General features: G+C 39.4%; 1 protein-coding gene across 1 annotated transcript; it reads left to right on the plus strand.

Moving 5' to 3' along the window:
• The first annotated feature begins 2314 nt into the window (after window positions 1-2314).
• LOC124169359 lies at window positions 2315-9631 on the plus strand. The gene is made up of 2 exons (XM_046547947.1): window positions 2315-2396; window positions 7134-9631. Exons 1-2 carry the CDS (start codon window positions 2385-2387, stop codon window positions 7578-7580), a joined length of 459 nt encoding a protein of 152 aa, XP_046403903.1. The 5' UTR covers window positions 2315-2384; the 3' UTR covers window positions 7581-9631.
• Window positions 9632-12595: the final 2964 nt, after the last annotated feature.

Genomic DNA, 12595 nt, shown 5'->3' on the forward strand with positions numbered 1-12595 from the left:
GCAAATATACATAAAAAATATATTTATTTCGTTGTATTCAATGATTTGTTTTCTTACCAATTGCATTCACTTGAGATATTTCAAAAATGTACACACGGATAACTAACTGTATTTCATAGACGCATAAGAATTACATACATAAAATATACCTTTTTATTGAAAACGTTTTTGAAATGCATGACAATGCACGAAAATGCCACCTTTCTTAACAGAAACTCTACTTCCTAATACCGCATAAGTCATATTTTGAGAGTGGATGTAAATCTTCATCTTTTTTTCCTGTTTACCACACTGATTGGCAACATACTAAATAGTTTTGGCCCCAAGTATTGGTATGACCGTCGATAAATTTCAGTCGTCGACCTGGGTATATCAAAGTTTCTCCAAGACCTGATGTAATAAGTTTGTGGTCTGGCCTTTTCACCGCTACGGTTATATAGAACTCAATGGACTTTATAAATGAATTGGTGCCTTAATGGGAGGATATCTAATTATTTATTTATGTATTCCGATATATTTACCTACTTTAACGAATTGAAATAGCTCTAAACTTAGGGCCTATTTTACTCGCTTTTGGGATGTTACAATCCAATGGTAGTTCCAGAGAGGGGCTAAAGAGGGCTACAGCTCCCCCCTTAGGTATCCAATTTACACTAGATAGAATAGTAATATCAGCCCCCATTGTCCCTATCCTGGATCCACCACTGCGGGGTAGTATGTAGCTTGTAGATGTAGTGTAACTAGAGTGGATACTAGGTGTGGCTGGTAGACGCGTCGAAACCAAGGAAGACGACCGAAGTAGGATGAGGAGGGAAGGTGGGAGCTGTCTGGTTCGGAGCCGGTCTTCAGTTCGCGGGAAGACCATCCCTACGGAAGTTTACCGTCGAAAACAAAAAAAAACATGTGACGAGAGGAAACCGTAAAAAAATCCGAGAATGGGATGGATGAGCTTGTTTGTCCAGGAGTGGTAGGGAGAAAAAATTTCACACGCAAACACACTCACACACACAAACGCTCCGACTCACACACGAAAAGTTGCTTTTTTTAAAGTACGATATCTTCCGAGGTGGATCGACGGTCAGGTTAGGTCAACGAACCTTCCAAGACATTTTTGACCGCGTGTGTAGATATATTCAAGAATCCGAATGGGCAGACTGCTCGCCAAACAGACGAGTTAGCTAAGGGAGGACTAAGAAGATGGCGGTTGAGCGTCATATCTGTTACATTTTCGCACGCACTTTATTCGGCGACGCCAATAGACAGCGGTATCTCGTTCGGTGTGATTTTCGCCATTAACCGCAGTTTATGTGGTCTTTCCTTAGTTGAAAATAGTCTCGCACGTTTAAAAGCGTGTAATTTATTTGATTTATCAGCTCAGTTGCGCATGCGGGCTAAAAAAAAGGCCCAATTGCGTTGCGGTTATGCGTAATATCTGTTGCCGTTTCACGCGCATTTTATTTCATGGCGCCACGAGTCAACGGTATCTCGTTCGGGGTGATTTTCAATACCATTTGTGTTGTGGAAATGTTTTTTTTTTTAGTTGGCAATCGTTTCGCATGCTTTAAATGAGTGGTTTATAGGATTTATTATCTCAGTTACGCAGGCGAACAGAAGAAGGATCAAGAAATTGCTGTTTGGAGTTATATCTGTTACCGTTTCGCCCGCATTTTATTCGGCGGCGCTTCTAGGCAGAGATACCCCGTTCATTGCGATTTTCAGTTCCATAAACCATTGCGGTTGAGGTCTTCCTCAGTTGACAATCTTCTCGCACATAGGCGGATCTAGGGGGGAGGGGCACGGGGGCACGTGCCCCCCCCCCCCCCAGACCCTAAAAAATATGCAAAATTTTTAATTGCGTTCGTTTTGTATTACGAGTTATCCTTGTGCCCCCCCCCCCCCCTAGAACAAAATCCTGGATACCGCCTTGCTTGTGCCCGCCCCAGAAAGAAATCCTGGATCCGCCCCTGGTCTCGAATGTGTTAAAATGTTTAGTTTAAGAGATTCATTGGCTAAGTTACGTTGGACTGCCGTGTATATCCTCGTGAAAAGTGGTAATCGATGGCTGGCAGCGCCACGAGTTGCATTTTGAAATATGATTTGAATGCGCGCGGGGCGACAACAATGCTAGCGGCGGACGTGAGAATCCTGTGGAGTGAGCATTCGAAGGAGATGCAAATGTGATGACCTGCAACACGGAAGAAACAGGTCGACTGAAGGGCGACCCAAGTATGCATCCATGTCCAATACGATGCGGGGATCTCGGGACTGTGTGTGTATATATATGAACACTCACTCACATTCCAGTTTCCGACCGGAGAAGGTTGGGTGATCCATTTGCTCCACGAAGTGTTCTCTTGAGCGGGCGAGGAGGACGAAAATCAACGATGTCAATACAGGTGAGTGCATAATCTCGCGTCAGATTAATTTTCGACAGATAATCGGTGATTTAATTACTCACCAATCAATGAGGTGTTCCTCCGTTAGAGGAAAACGGATACAGAAGTTAGGGCATCAGAAAGAGAATTTCGTTAGCAAAGGAGCCGCTCTTGAACAGGAAGAAACTCATGAGAGGATCGCTATTTAGGAGTTTAAAGGAAAGCCTTGTGAAAAATCTGATCTGTAGTGTTCAGGGGCGCAGCTAGGAATTAAGGCTGGGGGGGGGGGGTTAACTAATACCGGGGTGTGTGGGGGTATGGAATACCCACCAGGATAAGCGGTAGGTGCGAGATTAGTAAATTGCGGAATTTTAAGATAAATGGTTCAAAATTGTGAGTTTTACGGCTTTCTGAGGGATATTTTATTAATCCTTACACTATTCTATTAGTAATATCAATACAATTAAGTAAAATGGATTAAACTTAAAAATTTCTCTGAGCTCTGTGGGGGGGGGGGTTATCCCCCAAAACCTCCCCTCGCTGCGCCGCTGGTAGTGCTAACGCTTAACGGTGCAGAAACGTGGACACTTAGGAAGGATGACGAGAGAAGGCTGGAGGTGTTTGAGATGCGGGCGTGGAGAAGAATGGAGAAGGTGCATTGGTCGGAGAGGAAGAGGAACAACGAAGTGCTGGTCATGGTGGGTGAGGAGAGGCACCTTCTAGATGAGATAACGAGAAGGCATTGGGTGTGGATGGAGGGAGTACTTAGCGGGAAGGCGATATTAAAAGCAGCGTTAGAGGGTAGAATGTTGGGTAAACGAGGTAGAGGAAGGATAATAATAGGATTTTTAGATAGAATGAAAGGTAGTAGGCCTTAGTGTAAATGGAAGGGAAGTCTATGAAGGCAGTGGCGTAACTATGGGGGGAAACGGGGGATAGACCCCACCCCAAAGCCTCCAAGAAATAAAAATAATGTTCTAAACTATTGTCTAGTTTTGAATTATAGTAAATTTTAACGTAACCTTTTACCGAAACCCAAATTTTAAGTGATAAAATTATGTAAAATGTATTTGCAGACATGTCATTTTTCCAAAATTTTCCCAAACGGGGTGGGGGCGGGAGGTCGCCCTTCCCCATCCCCTCCAAAGTATATTCCTAGTTAATCCACTGTATGAAGAAGTGGAGAGAAATCACCCAAACGACCAGAATACTTCTTAAGTACTCTATGGAAACCCACCTTGATCGGTAGAATAGGGTAGTTTCCTTCATCAAAGAAAACAAAAATCATTGATTGCGATTCGTTACCCACCATTAGTGTATTCATAATATACAAATTATTTGGTTTTAGAAATACCGGTTTAGACGAATGGCAAGGGTCAATTTTATCCTCATTTGAAAAAGGCCAAATTGGCGCCGATGCGATGCCACTCCACGTGACGTCACAGGGACCAAGTTTCTATACGAATAGATAGGAGTTGTAAATCATTTGAGCTTATCAATGAATACATGAGGCACAGACCTCAGGGAGACATCTCTTAATAATCACCTATCAAAATTGCCTAAGGTCGGAAAGTTTTCTTTGGTTGATAAGGTATTAATAATCCTTTTTTAAGCCATGCGTTACCTACTAGCAGGGTAATCTGCTACCTGATAGCAGCCTGCATCGTATCGGCGCTCATAGCGTCGCCCCAAGGTCACCTCATACGGCGACAGCCGGAACCAGAATGACGTCACACGGGGTTTCCCCGGCATTCATACTTAGCCGTCGCGTTTTCGCGCGCTTGAAAATTTTCTCTTTTCATTTAATCGCGAAAAATAGATATCGTAATTTAAAAATCTAAAAGCGTGAAATACGTGCTCCAGGAGTAATGATCTTTTGATTTGGGCAATAAAAAAATAATAGGAAACCACCCAATTCTTAAATAATGAGGGCCTTCCTGCTTGAACTGAAACCGTTATCCAAACAGCCAAAAAACAAGATATGGGGGATAATTCTGTCTTCCAAATTAAAATGATCACATTCGGAGAGCTGTTTGATCATCAATTAAAATATTTCAATTACTTAGTATTTGCTCAAGAAAAAAACGACGGAAATGAACCTTTACTTTTGAAGCGAGTATTTTTAAGTGAATCATTACTTGCGCAGTCACTTATTTAACTTAAAAAGCCATACCAATTGGCGACGATTATTTCATTGAAACTTACGTTACCACCTGGAAATTTACAAAGCAAAAGCCCTATATCAGCATTTCCTGCATCTCAAGTATACAATTTTCATCTGAGGAGATGCTGAGGTAAATTTTTAAAACGAGAAATTCAGGTAAATATAGGCATGGATATACTTAATAGACCACGAAAATCTCATGACGATAGCATATTTTATTATTATTATTTAAATATTCTACCTAATAAGCTGGGTCACCATGGAGTATTTATGAAGCATTCTGACAGCCTCATCTTCTTCTTGTATTTTCCTCTTCAGTTGACAGTAAGGCCTAATACCTTTTATTACATTTAAAAATCCTCTTATCTTCCACCCTCGTTTACCCAACATTCTACCCTCTTAACACTGTTTTCAATATCCCCTCCTCATTCAGTATTCCCTCCATCCATACCTTCAGTCTCCTCCGTACCTCATCTCGAAGCTGCCTCTCCTCACCCACCATGTCCAGCACTTCGTCGTTTCCCTTTCTCTCCACCCACTTCATCTTATCCGTTAATCTCTACAGCGTGAATTACGAACGAGTAATTCGTCGCAAAAAAAGGCCGGTCAAACTTAACTAAGCATCTTAATCGTACATTCTATAGATGACAGAGCTAAATGTTTGAATGGGAACGTGTAAGATAAAATGTAAAAATCTTAAATTTGCCGTGGTTTATTTTTAGGTACGTAGTGAAGTCAGTTAACGAATAGGATGGTAGATGGATTTTAATAACTTGACCAATTGGAAGTTTCGAGGACCCGGAAGAGTAAATTGAGCTGTCGAAAGAGTTTGGACACTGCCACACGTAACTGCCTCGCTGAAGAGAAGTGCATCCGCGTCGTGTTATCATCGAGCCATTAATGAGCCGTTAAGCATGCTCTGTGAGCTATCGGTGCAATGACCCACACTTCTACACTTCCTGACTCTCTACCTGATCTTAGTTCTGCTATCTCGACGACGATTATGATCCATATGATCCATTACGATTACATCGTTATGACAAAGGAGGCTCAGATGTTTTGTGGCCTGCTGGAAACTAATTTAAAGTTTATCACAACGATTACGAGTAATTAATTTGCACACATACTATAACTGAGAACCTGAAGCGCATTAAATATTCAGTTCAAATTCCCATGAACAATTTTGGGAGCAATAATTAATATTTGGTCACAAATAACTGCAATTGATTTTTTGTGTTTTTAGTTTCTTTGACACAGTCATTTCTAAAACTAATAAAATTTCCCCGAAATCAAAATTGCACAGGTGAAAATTCTACGCCAATTCGGATGGCGTCTTTAGCACCTGAAAATGCCCATGAGGACGGCAAGGAGGTGTTGGATTAGAATTCAAATACTTGATCGAAAATAAGCATGAAATTAATACTCTCCATGAATGTCTAGAACGAGTAAACCGTTATAGACTAACTTTTGAAACACTTAGGACCCATTAACAAGGCGGTACGACCTTCACAATAATTGTAAAATTTGATACAGCAAGTAATAGTTAAACATTCCGTGAAATATAATAAATTATATCCAAAATCACGAAGTAAAACTGTGCTTTGTCACCAAAAATATTTGATCCATTGAATTTTAGAATTAGTTTTACCTTTTCACTCCGACTTTAGGTATTCATAAAGAAAAAAATGTGATTATAGAATTAAAGAATTTACCTGAATTGTAATTTAATATTATACCTGATAATGTCGCAAATCAGCGAAAATAACAGAGATAATCCATAGATAATATTTTAATAAAGACAAAGATGTAATGAATACAACTGATTACATTCCACGGAATGTAAAAATATCACCGACCGTTCCAACTTAGGCAATCATTCTCAAAGGTGTGCTACCGAGGTTATCGTTGGGTAATGTTTCAAAACTTCTGAGGAATATACCAATTTTCATTCATTCCAGCCTCACGTGGTGAATTTCCATTACATTTTCAATCATTCCAGTTTATGTTTATTAAAAATCGACCTCTTCGTTGCCAGGAAAATCCACAGATTCAGGCGTTAAAATCACTATCTTTTTGACGGTCACATTACATTGGTTACCATTCGGTAAAATACTCATGCACTTGAGATATGTTCTTTCATCAATGTTATTATCGGAAACGGAATCCGTGAAAAAATTTTAAATATGCCGGAAATAATGGACTTTATGCTTGCCACTACAGGGGCGCAGCCAGGAATTAAGACTGGGGGGGGGTTAGGTGTTACTAATACCGAGGTGTGTTGGGGTATAGAATAACCACCAGGATAAGCGGTGCGAGATCAATAAATTGCGGAATTTTAAGATAAATGGTTCAAAATGGTGAGTTTTACGGCTTTCTGAGGGATATTTTATTAATGGTTACACTATTTTTTCAGTAATATCAATCCAATTAAGTAAAATGGATTAAAATTAAGCATTTCTCTGAGCTCTGGGGGGGGTTTTAACCCCCAACACTCCCCCTCGCTGCGCCACTGTGCTACTATACTTAAATGTACTTATTCATGAAGTTTCAGCGAAATCATTACTTCTCTTGTCTCCAATTTTTTTCTTAATCAGGTTTGGATCCTCTTCTCCTTAGCTGCTCTGTCGGCCACCACTCCAATTAATCCCGAATTCGTCCTATCATCTTACAACCAACCCACTGCAGAAGAAATCTTTTATCCCTTCGACGTCCTGGATGACTTGAGGAATCTGTCCCAGCGACCGCAAAAAGTCAAGACGCGGGTCGAGGAAAAGATCAAGAAGGACCCGGCTCCACTCCCATTGAGACCCGGTTCGGATACGGACGTAACCCCAGTGTTCATCGCTCCAAACGACCCCGGCTTCAAGGCGGTGTACGCCAGTCTCAACCCACTGGAGTACGCCGCTGACTTGCAAGAACAGCGGGAGGCATTGAGGAAGGGACAGGAGGCCGTGAGTGCTGAAGATGATGAAGGAGCAGATTACGATGACGAGGACAACTGGAAATCAAGCATTCACCGTCAAATAGGGCCTTCATATTGATCAGAGACACTGCAGAAGAAGTTTTAAAAGGCGAGGTTTATGTTTAGTTGCCATAAAAAAGTAACTCTACCGTGTCAAATGGAAAGAGAAATATTTATGCTGCAAACGAGTTAAGATCGAAATATCATCGTTTGTTGCTTATTTGCGATAAAAAAGTGACTCCACGTGTCAAATGGAAAGAGAAATATTTATGCTGGAAACAAGTTAAGATCGAAATATCACCGTTTAGATATATCCTGACACCAATACACATTCATCAATATTCTCCTCGGAAATGGAAACTGTACCAATATTTTATATATGCAAGAGTAAATGGATTATTTTTGAGTCAGAGAATTTCTGCCATCAGCATATTTAATAATTCAGCAATTTGATTTTCAATCTAAAGTGAACAATATTTATCAATTAAATTATCAATATTGGTCGATATCAGAACGAAGAGATAGGTGAAGTGATTTTATGTGCATAGTTCCAATTATGTGTCGATAGATGACTACACCATGTGATTTGTGTGATTATATGCTACATATTACCTGTCAAACCCCCTCAAGATACTGGATTTTCATGCGGTGTACGCCAGACTAAACATGCTAGGGTACGCCAATAACTTGTTAGAGCAACAAGAGACGTCGATTATGGAAATCGTGAGGACTACAGATGAGTCAGGAGATTATTTTGATCACAAGGAAAATTCGGCTAGTGGTAAAAATGCAATCAACGACAAACAGTGCAAAAACTTTTATCATCCTACCACGAAACCGAGGGTGAACGGCGAAGATTGTGCTCGGGTAAAATTATATTTAATCCTCCACCGCGTGAAATAACGAGAGAGATATTTACAGCCCAGAAGGGACGAAACCGATATGCATTCATATGTTCCTACATTAGCACACGCCCATTAATATTCTCATCATACAACGATATTGTTCCGGAAATTTACTACATGCAGGAACCAATGTACTATTTTGCCTCAAAAACATCATTTCCATGATCATTATAACATAAGCCTTTAGTGAATGGATGCCCAGAGTTTATGTCAAGATAAATTTGTTAATATCGATCCTTTCAGAACACAGAGAGAAGTGATGTGATTTTATGACGACAATTTCAATTGTGCCAATAATTCTTCTGATATTGAGTGTGGTTGATGTGATTATATGCATATGATTAGTCAAAACTCCCAAATACTTACATTTCACGGCGGTATAAGCCATTTTGAACTCACTACATTATACGGCGGAGTTAAAGACGATGATAATTGAAAAGCAGAGACTCATCGGTACACTGTGCCTTTATTTTGTTCCAGTACCTCACGACTATGAGGATGTTTAATCTAAAAAAAAGCATATTTCAGGATCATATTTCGATGATCATGAAGAGAGCAATGGCCATTGTTGGTATGCTATATCATCTAACTGACCTTCACAACCCTGCCGCTTTAAGAACAGTTTTTTTTTCGGAAGCATTCTCTCCATACTGAAATACTGCTCACCAGTTTGGCCTACCGCCTGCCCCAATACTCTAAACTTGCTCAACCGTCCTGTCAACTTCTTTCTTCCTGTAGCCCGCCATCGAATCCCCACACTCAGTTATTAAGCCCGTGACTCTATCCTTTCTTCCGTCAGAATTTCTAACATAACTTGACGCCGAGTCTTACCTGATCTCATGTTTCTGCATAGAATCTTTAGCGGTTCTCTCCGGACAAACGAAATTCTCCCTCTTTTCCGTTTTCGTGTTCCTCCTCGCCCCTTGCGTAATAACTCTCTGATTCACATTCCGCGATTCCTTTCCATCTCACGACGCGACGGTCTCTGTTCTACCGAATCTCGTTCTTATTTTACTCCATAGCTTCAAAAATCCCTTCCCTGGACCTCCTTTCCTCTGCCTCCATTTACAAATCCTCCTTAAAATGCCATCTGAATAATTCACCGCTGTTTAATCCATAATTCCCCTTCTTATGTTCAAAAATTTTGTTTTCTGCTAGTTTTTATTTATTGTGTTATCTTTTAGCTGTTATTTATTTGCGTTAATAGCAAATTTAAAAGCCTTTGTGCCGTTTTTTTTTGTGAAATAAAGAAATTAAGTACTTGTTAGTCGTAAATTTTTTATAATTAATTAAATTGAAAATGGGAAAATGTTTTATATTTGCACAACATAATTCACTGAATTGAAAGATGCAGCTATAGTGCAACAAGTACACTAATGTACGAACTAAAAAACACATCTGCATCAATAAGTTCCATTTGATTGGAAGACTTCCGCCAACATTTTTAATAATAAAGCACCACTATATCAGAATAATACAAGGGTTGTGGATATCTTTACAATAAACTAATGAACATCTACAGCTCATAAGTAGAGAGTAGATTATGTGCGGTATTCATTATACACAGTGGTTTGGCAGTAGTGAATGGAATATCGTCTGAGCAATAGAGGCACCAAGTAAAGACATAAACGTGAACTTAGCAAATAGCTTTCAGGATTGTGCCACAAGGAGTATATAAGTGCCCACGCAAGGGATTTTAGTTACCTACTCCAAGTCATGACCTTAATTTATTCGTCAAGAGAGAACACCCCTTGTGTTCAAAGTTCGGGCCTTACTCTCCGGCTGTGGCGCCATGCGCACGATTTGGACTGCTCGTCGCATAATATGCTCGGCAGTCCATACCTCCATGTCCAGTATAGTCCACAAATTTCCACAGGGCTTAATTTATTCGTCGAGAAATTTTCGGCTCAATGATATGTTATATACTTCTGGTACTTTCAAAGGATAAAATTAATTATTGCGTACCAACTTCACCAATCTAATAAAATATTCAATACCGATAAGGTTAACATTATTTTACAAGCATAGATGAAGTTTTAGAAGTACCATTAGCATTGCGATTACGGACACAGAACAGGTTTTGAAGGTGGCCCTTCTCAAAAGTGTATTACAAAAGTAACTCAATGGGGAAAAAATTCTCCGGCAATTTTTACCAGATGAAATTTGTTCATTACTGTTACATGAAAACCAAAAAATACTATCGTCATGTGCATTGTTTGGTACAAATTACGGTTATCAAGATCACAGTCAAATGATAACTCTCCTTGTAATACGCTCAGCTCAAAGAGAAATGCTTCTATCAATCATTATTATCGAGTGCATTAAAATGTTCTGCAGTGGAATATTTATCCGTTTTTGAACACAAAAATGATAATATTTGTGTTGATGGGACATGCCTTAAGGTCCAAAGGTTTCTACAAGTACCTAGTAAAACATACTTGAAACGGAAGATCAGGATTTAAATCGAAACTTGAAGCTTGCATGTAGTGGAATAATATCAATAAAAGATACGTTACGTAAACAATATATTTTTTTAAATTCCGATCGGTTTCGGCAGTTACACCATTATCGAGTACATAAAAATCAGGATAACAAAGATCAGGATATACTAGTCAAAAAAATCCAGGATTATCGTAATAAAGGAAGAACACAAAATCAATAAATTGGGTGCTTAAGAATACTAAATTGTAGCTTTAGAAAGTTATATTTACAATCAATTATATATTTATTTATTCTCTTAACCCCGAAAACAGCACTAATTGGCCTTTACATCGGTGGGATAGAACATAAAGACGATTCCTGACATTCATGCCCTGGATAGGGGTAATCTACCCAGGCGGGACTCAAACCCGCAACCTACAGCTTGGCAGGCGAGTACCCTGGCCCGCCGCCATCGAGACCGGAGAACATTGGGTCATAAAATGATCATTTCCAAAGAAAATCACATTAATGTTTAAAATACTTAATATTAATAATTATTTTAAACTATACAAAATACAATTGATACTTAAAAATTTTATGTGAATATCTTAAGATTCCCTAAACTCTCCTCTAAAACTCATTTCTTTACATACCCCATTTATCTAGCTATTTCTTGGCCTTTATATAAGATTAACTTCGTCGTCTTCCTTCTGGGTTCCTTCCCAAGATTTGTTTCGGATGTCTTTAATTTCCCACTCATTGCTCGTGCCGGGACCACTTCAACAGCTGTGTTTTTCTTTCATCTGTTATTGTGTTTTTGGTGTTCATAATTTCCATGATACTTTGATTCCTCGTCCTTTCTTTTTTTAAATAAGCAGGCTGCTTTTCGTCAGGATTCAAATCCCACGGTAAATAGCGGGTTTCCTGATTTTTCCATTAACGGCCATACCTCAAACCTTTTGATTTCAATGCTCTTCGCTATTTTAAATCATACACTCTTTGCATTATCATTAGATATAGTTTATTCCCATAATAATCTATTCAAAAGGGTTTGCAATTTTTCCTTCGAGGACAATCGTAGGATATGTGGATGGAAAGAAGGCCAAAGTACGACAGCAAAAAAATTATATAGGAAAGATTATTTTAGATGTTAAGGAGAAGAAATACGTCACTAAGAAAAGTGTAGCAGAAGGAGACCTAAATACTGAGCTGCGTCAAATAAATCTAGCGTTTATTGACTTATGATGATGATAATTAACTTTTATTAGGATTGACTTCAGGGATTTTTTACTTACGTGACTCAGTGACGTGGGATAGGTCATTCAGACATTTAACTCGCTCGTATCTGTTGCCGTAATTAACTGTTCAGTATAGAAAGTACTAAATGCATTATGTTAAATTTTACACTTTCTCGACGAACAGAATATTTAAAATTTTCTCGGGTTTCCGCGCGGGTAAGATTTTTTTAAAGGCCGTTTTACGCGGTACACGGAGTTGCGCAGGTTAGAGCTGCATTAATTTCTAAAATGGCGTGGAATTGCGCGAATGCATGAACGAAATTAGAACAGGGGCTATTTTGCCGTCTCGCATCCACGCATTCTCGCATGTGTTCTAGCAATTCACCGCTTTACACGACGCAATTTTGATCGCGCCTTCACACGTACGTCAGACTGCGCAATTCCGTGTACCGTGTAAAACGGCCTTAAGAGCGCCTTTGTTTCGGGTTCCGAGTAGTTACCCATTCTAGATTCAATCATTCATTCTATTC

This window comes from Ischnura elegans, chromosome 12 (genome assembly GCF_921293095.1).
Source record: "Ischnura elegans chromosome 12, ioIscEleg1.1, whole genome shotgun sequence".
NCBI classification, from domain to species: domain Eukaryota; kingdom Metazoa; phylum Arthropoda; class Insecta; order Odonata; family Coenagrionidae; genus Ischnura; species Ischnura elegans.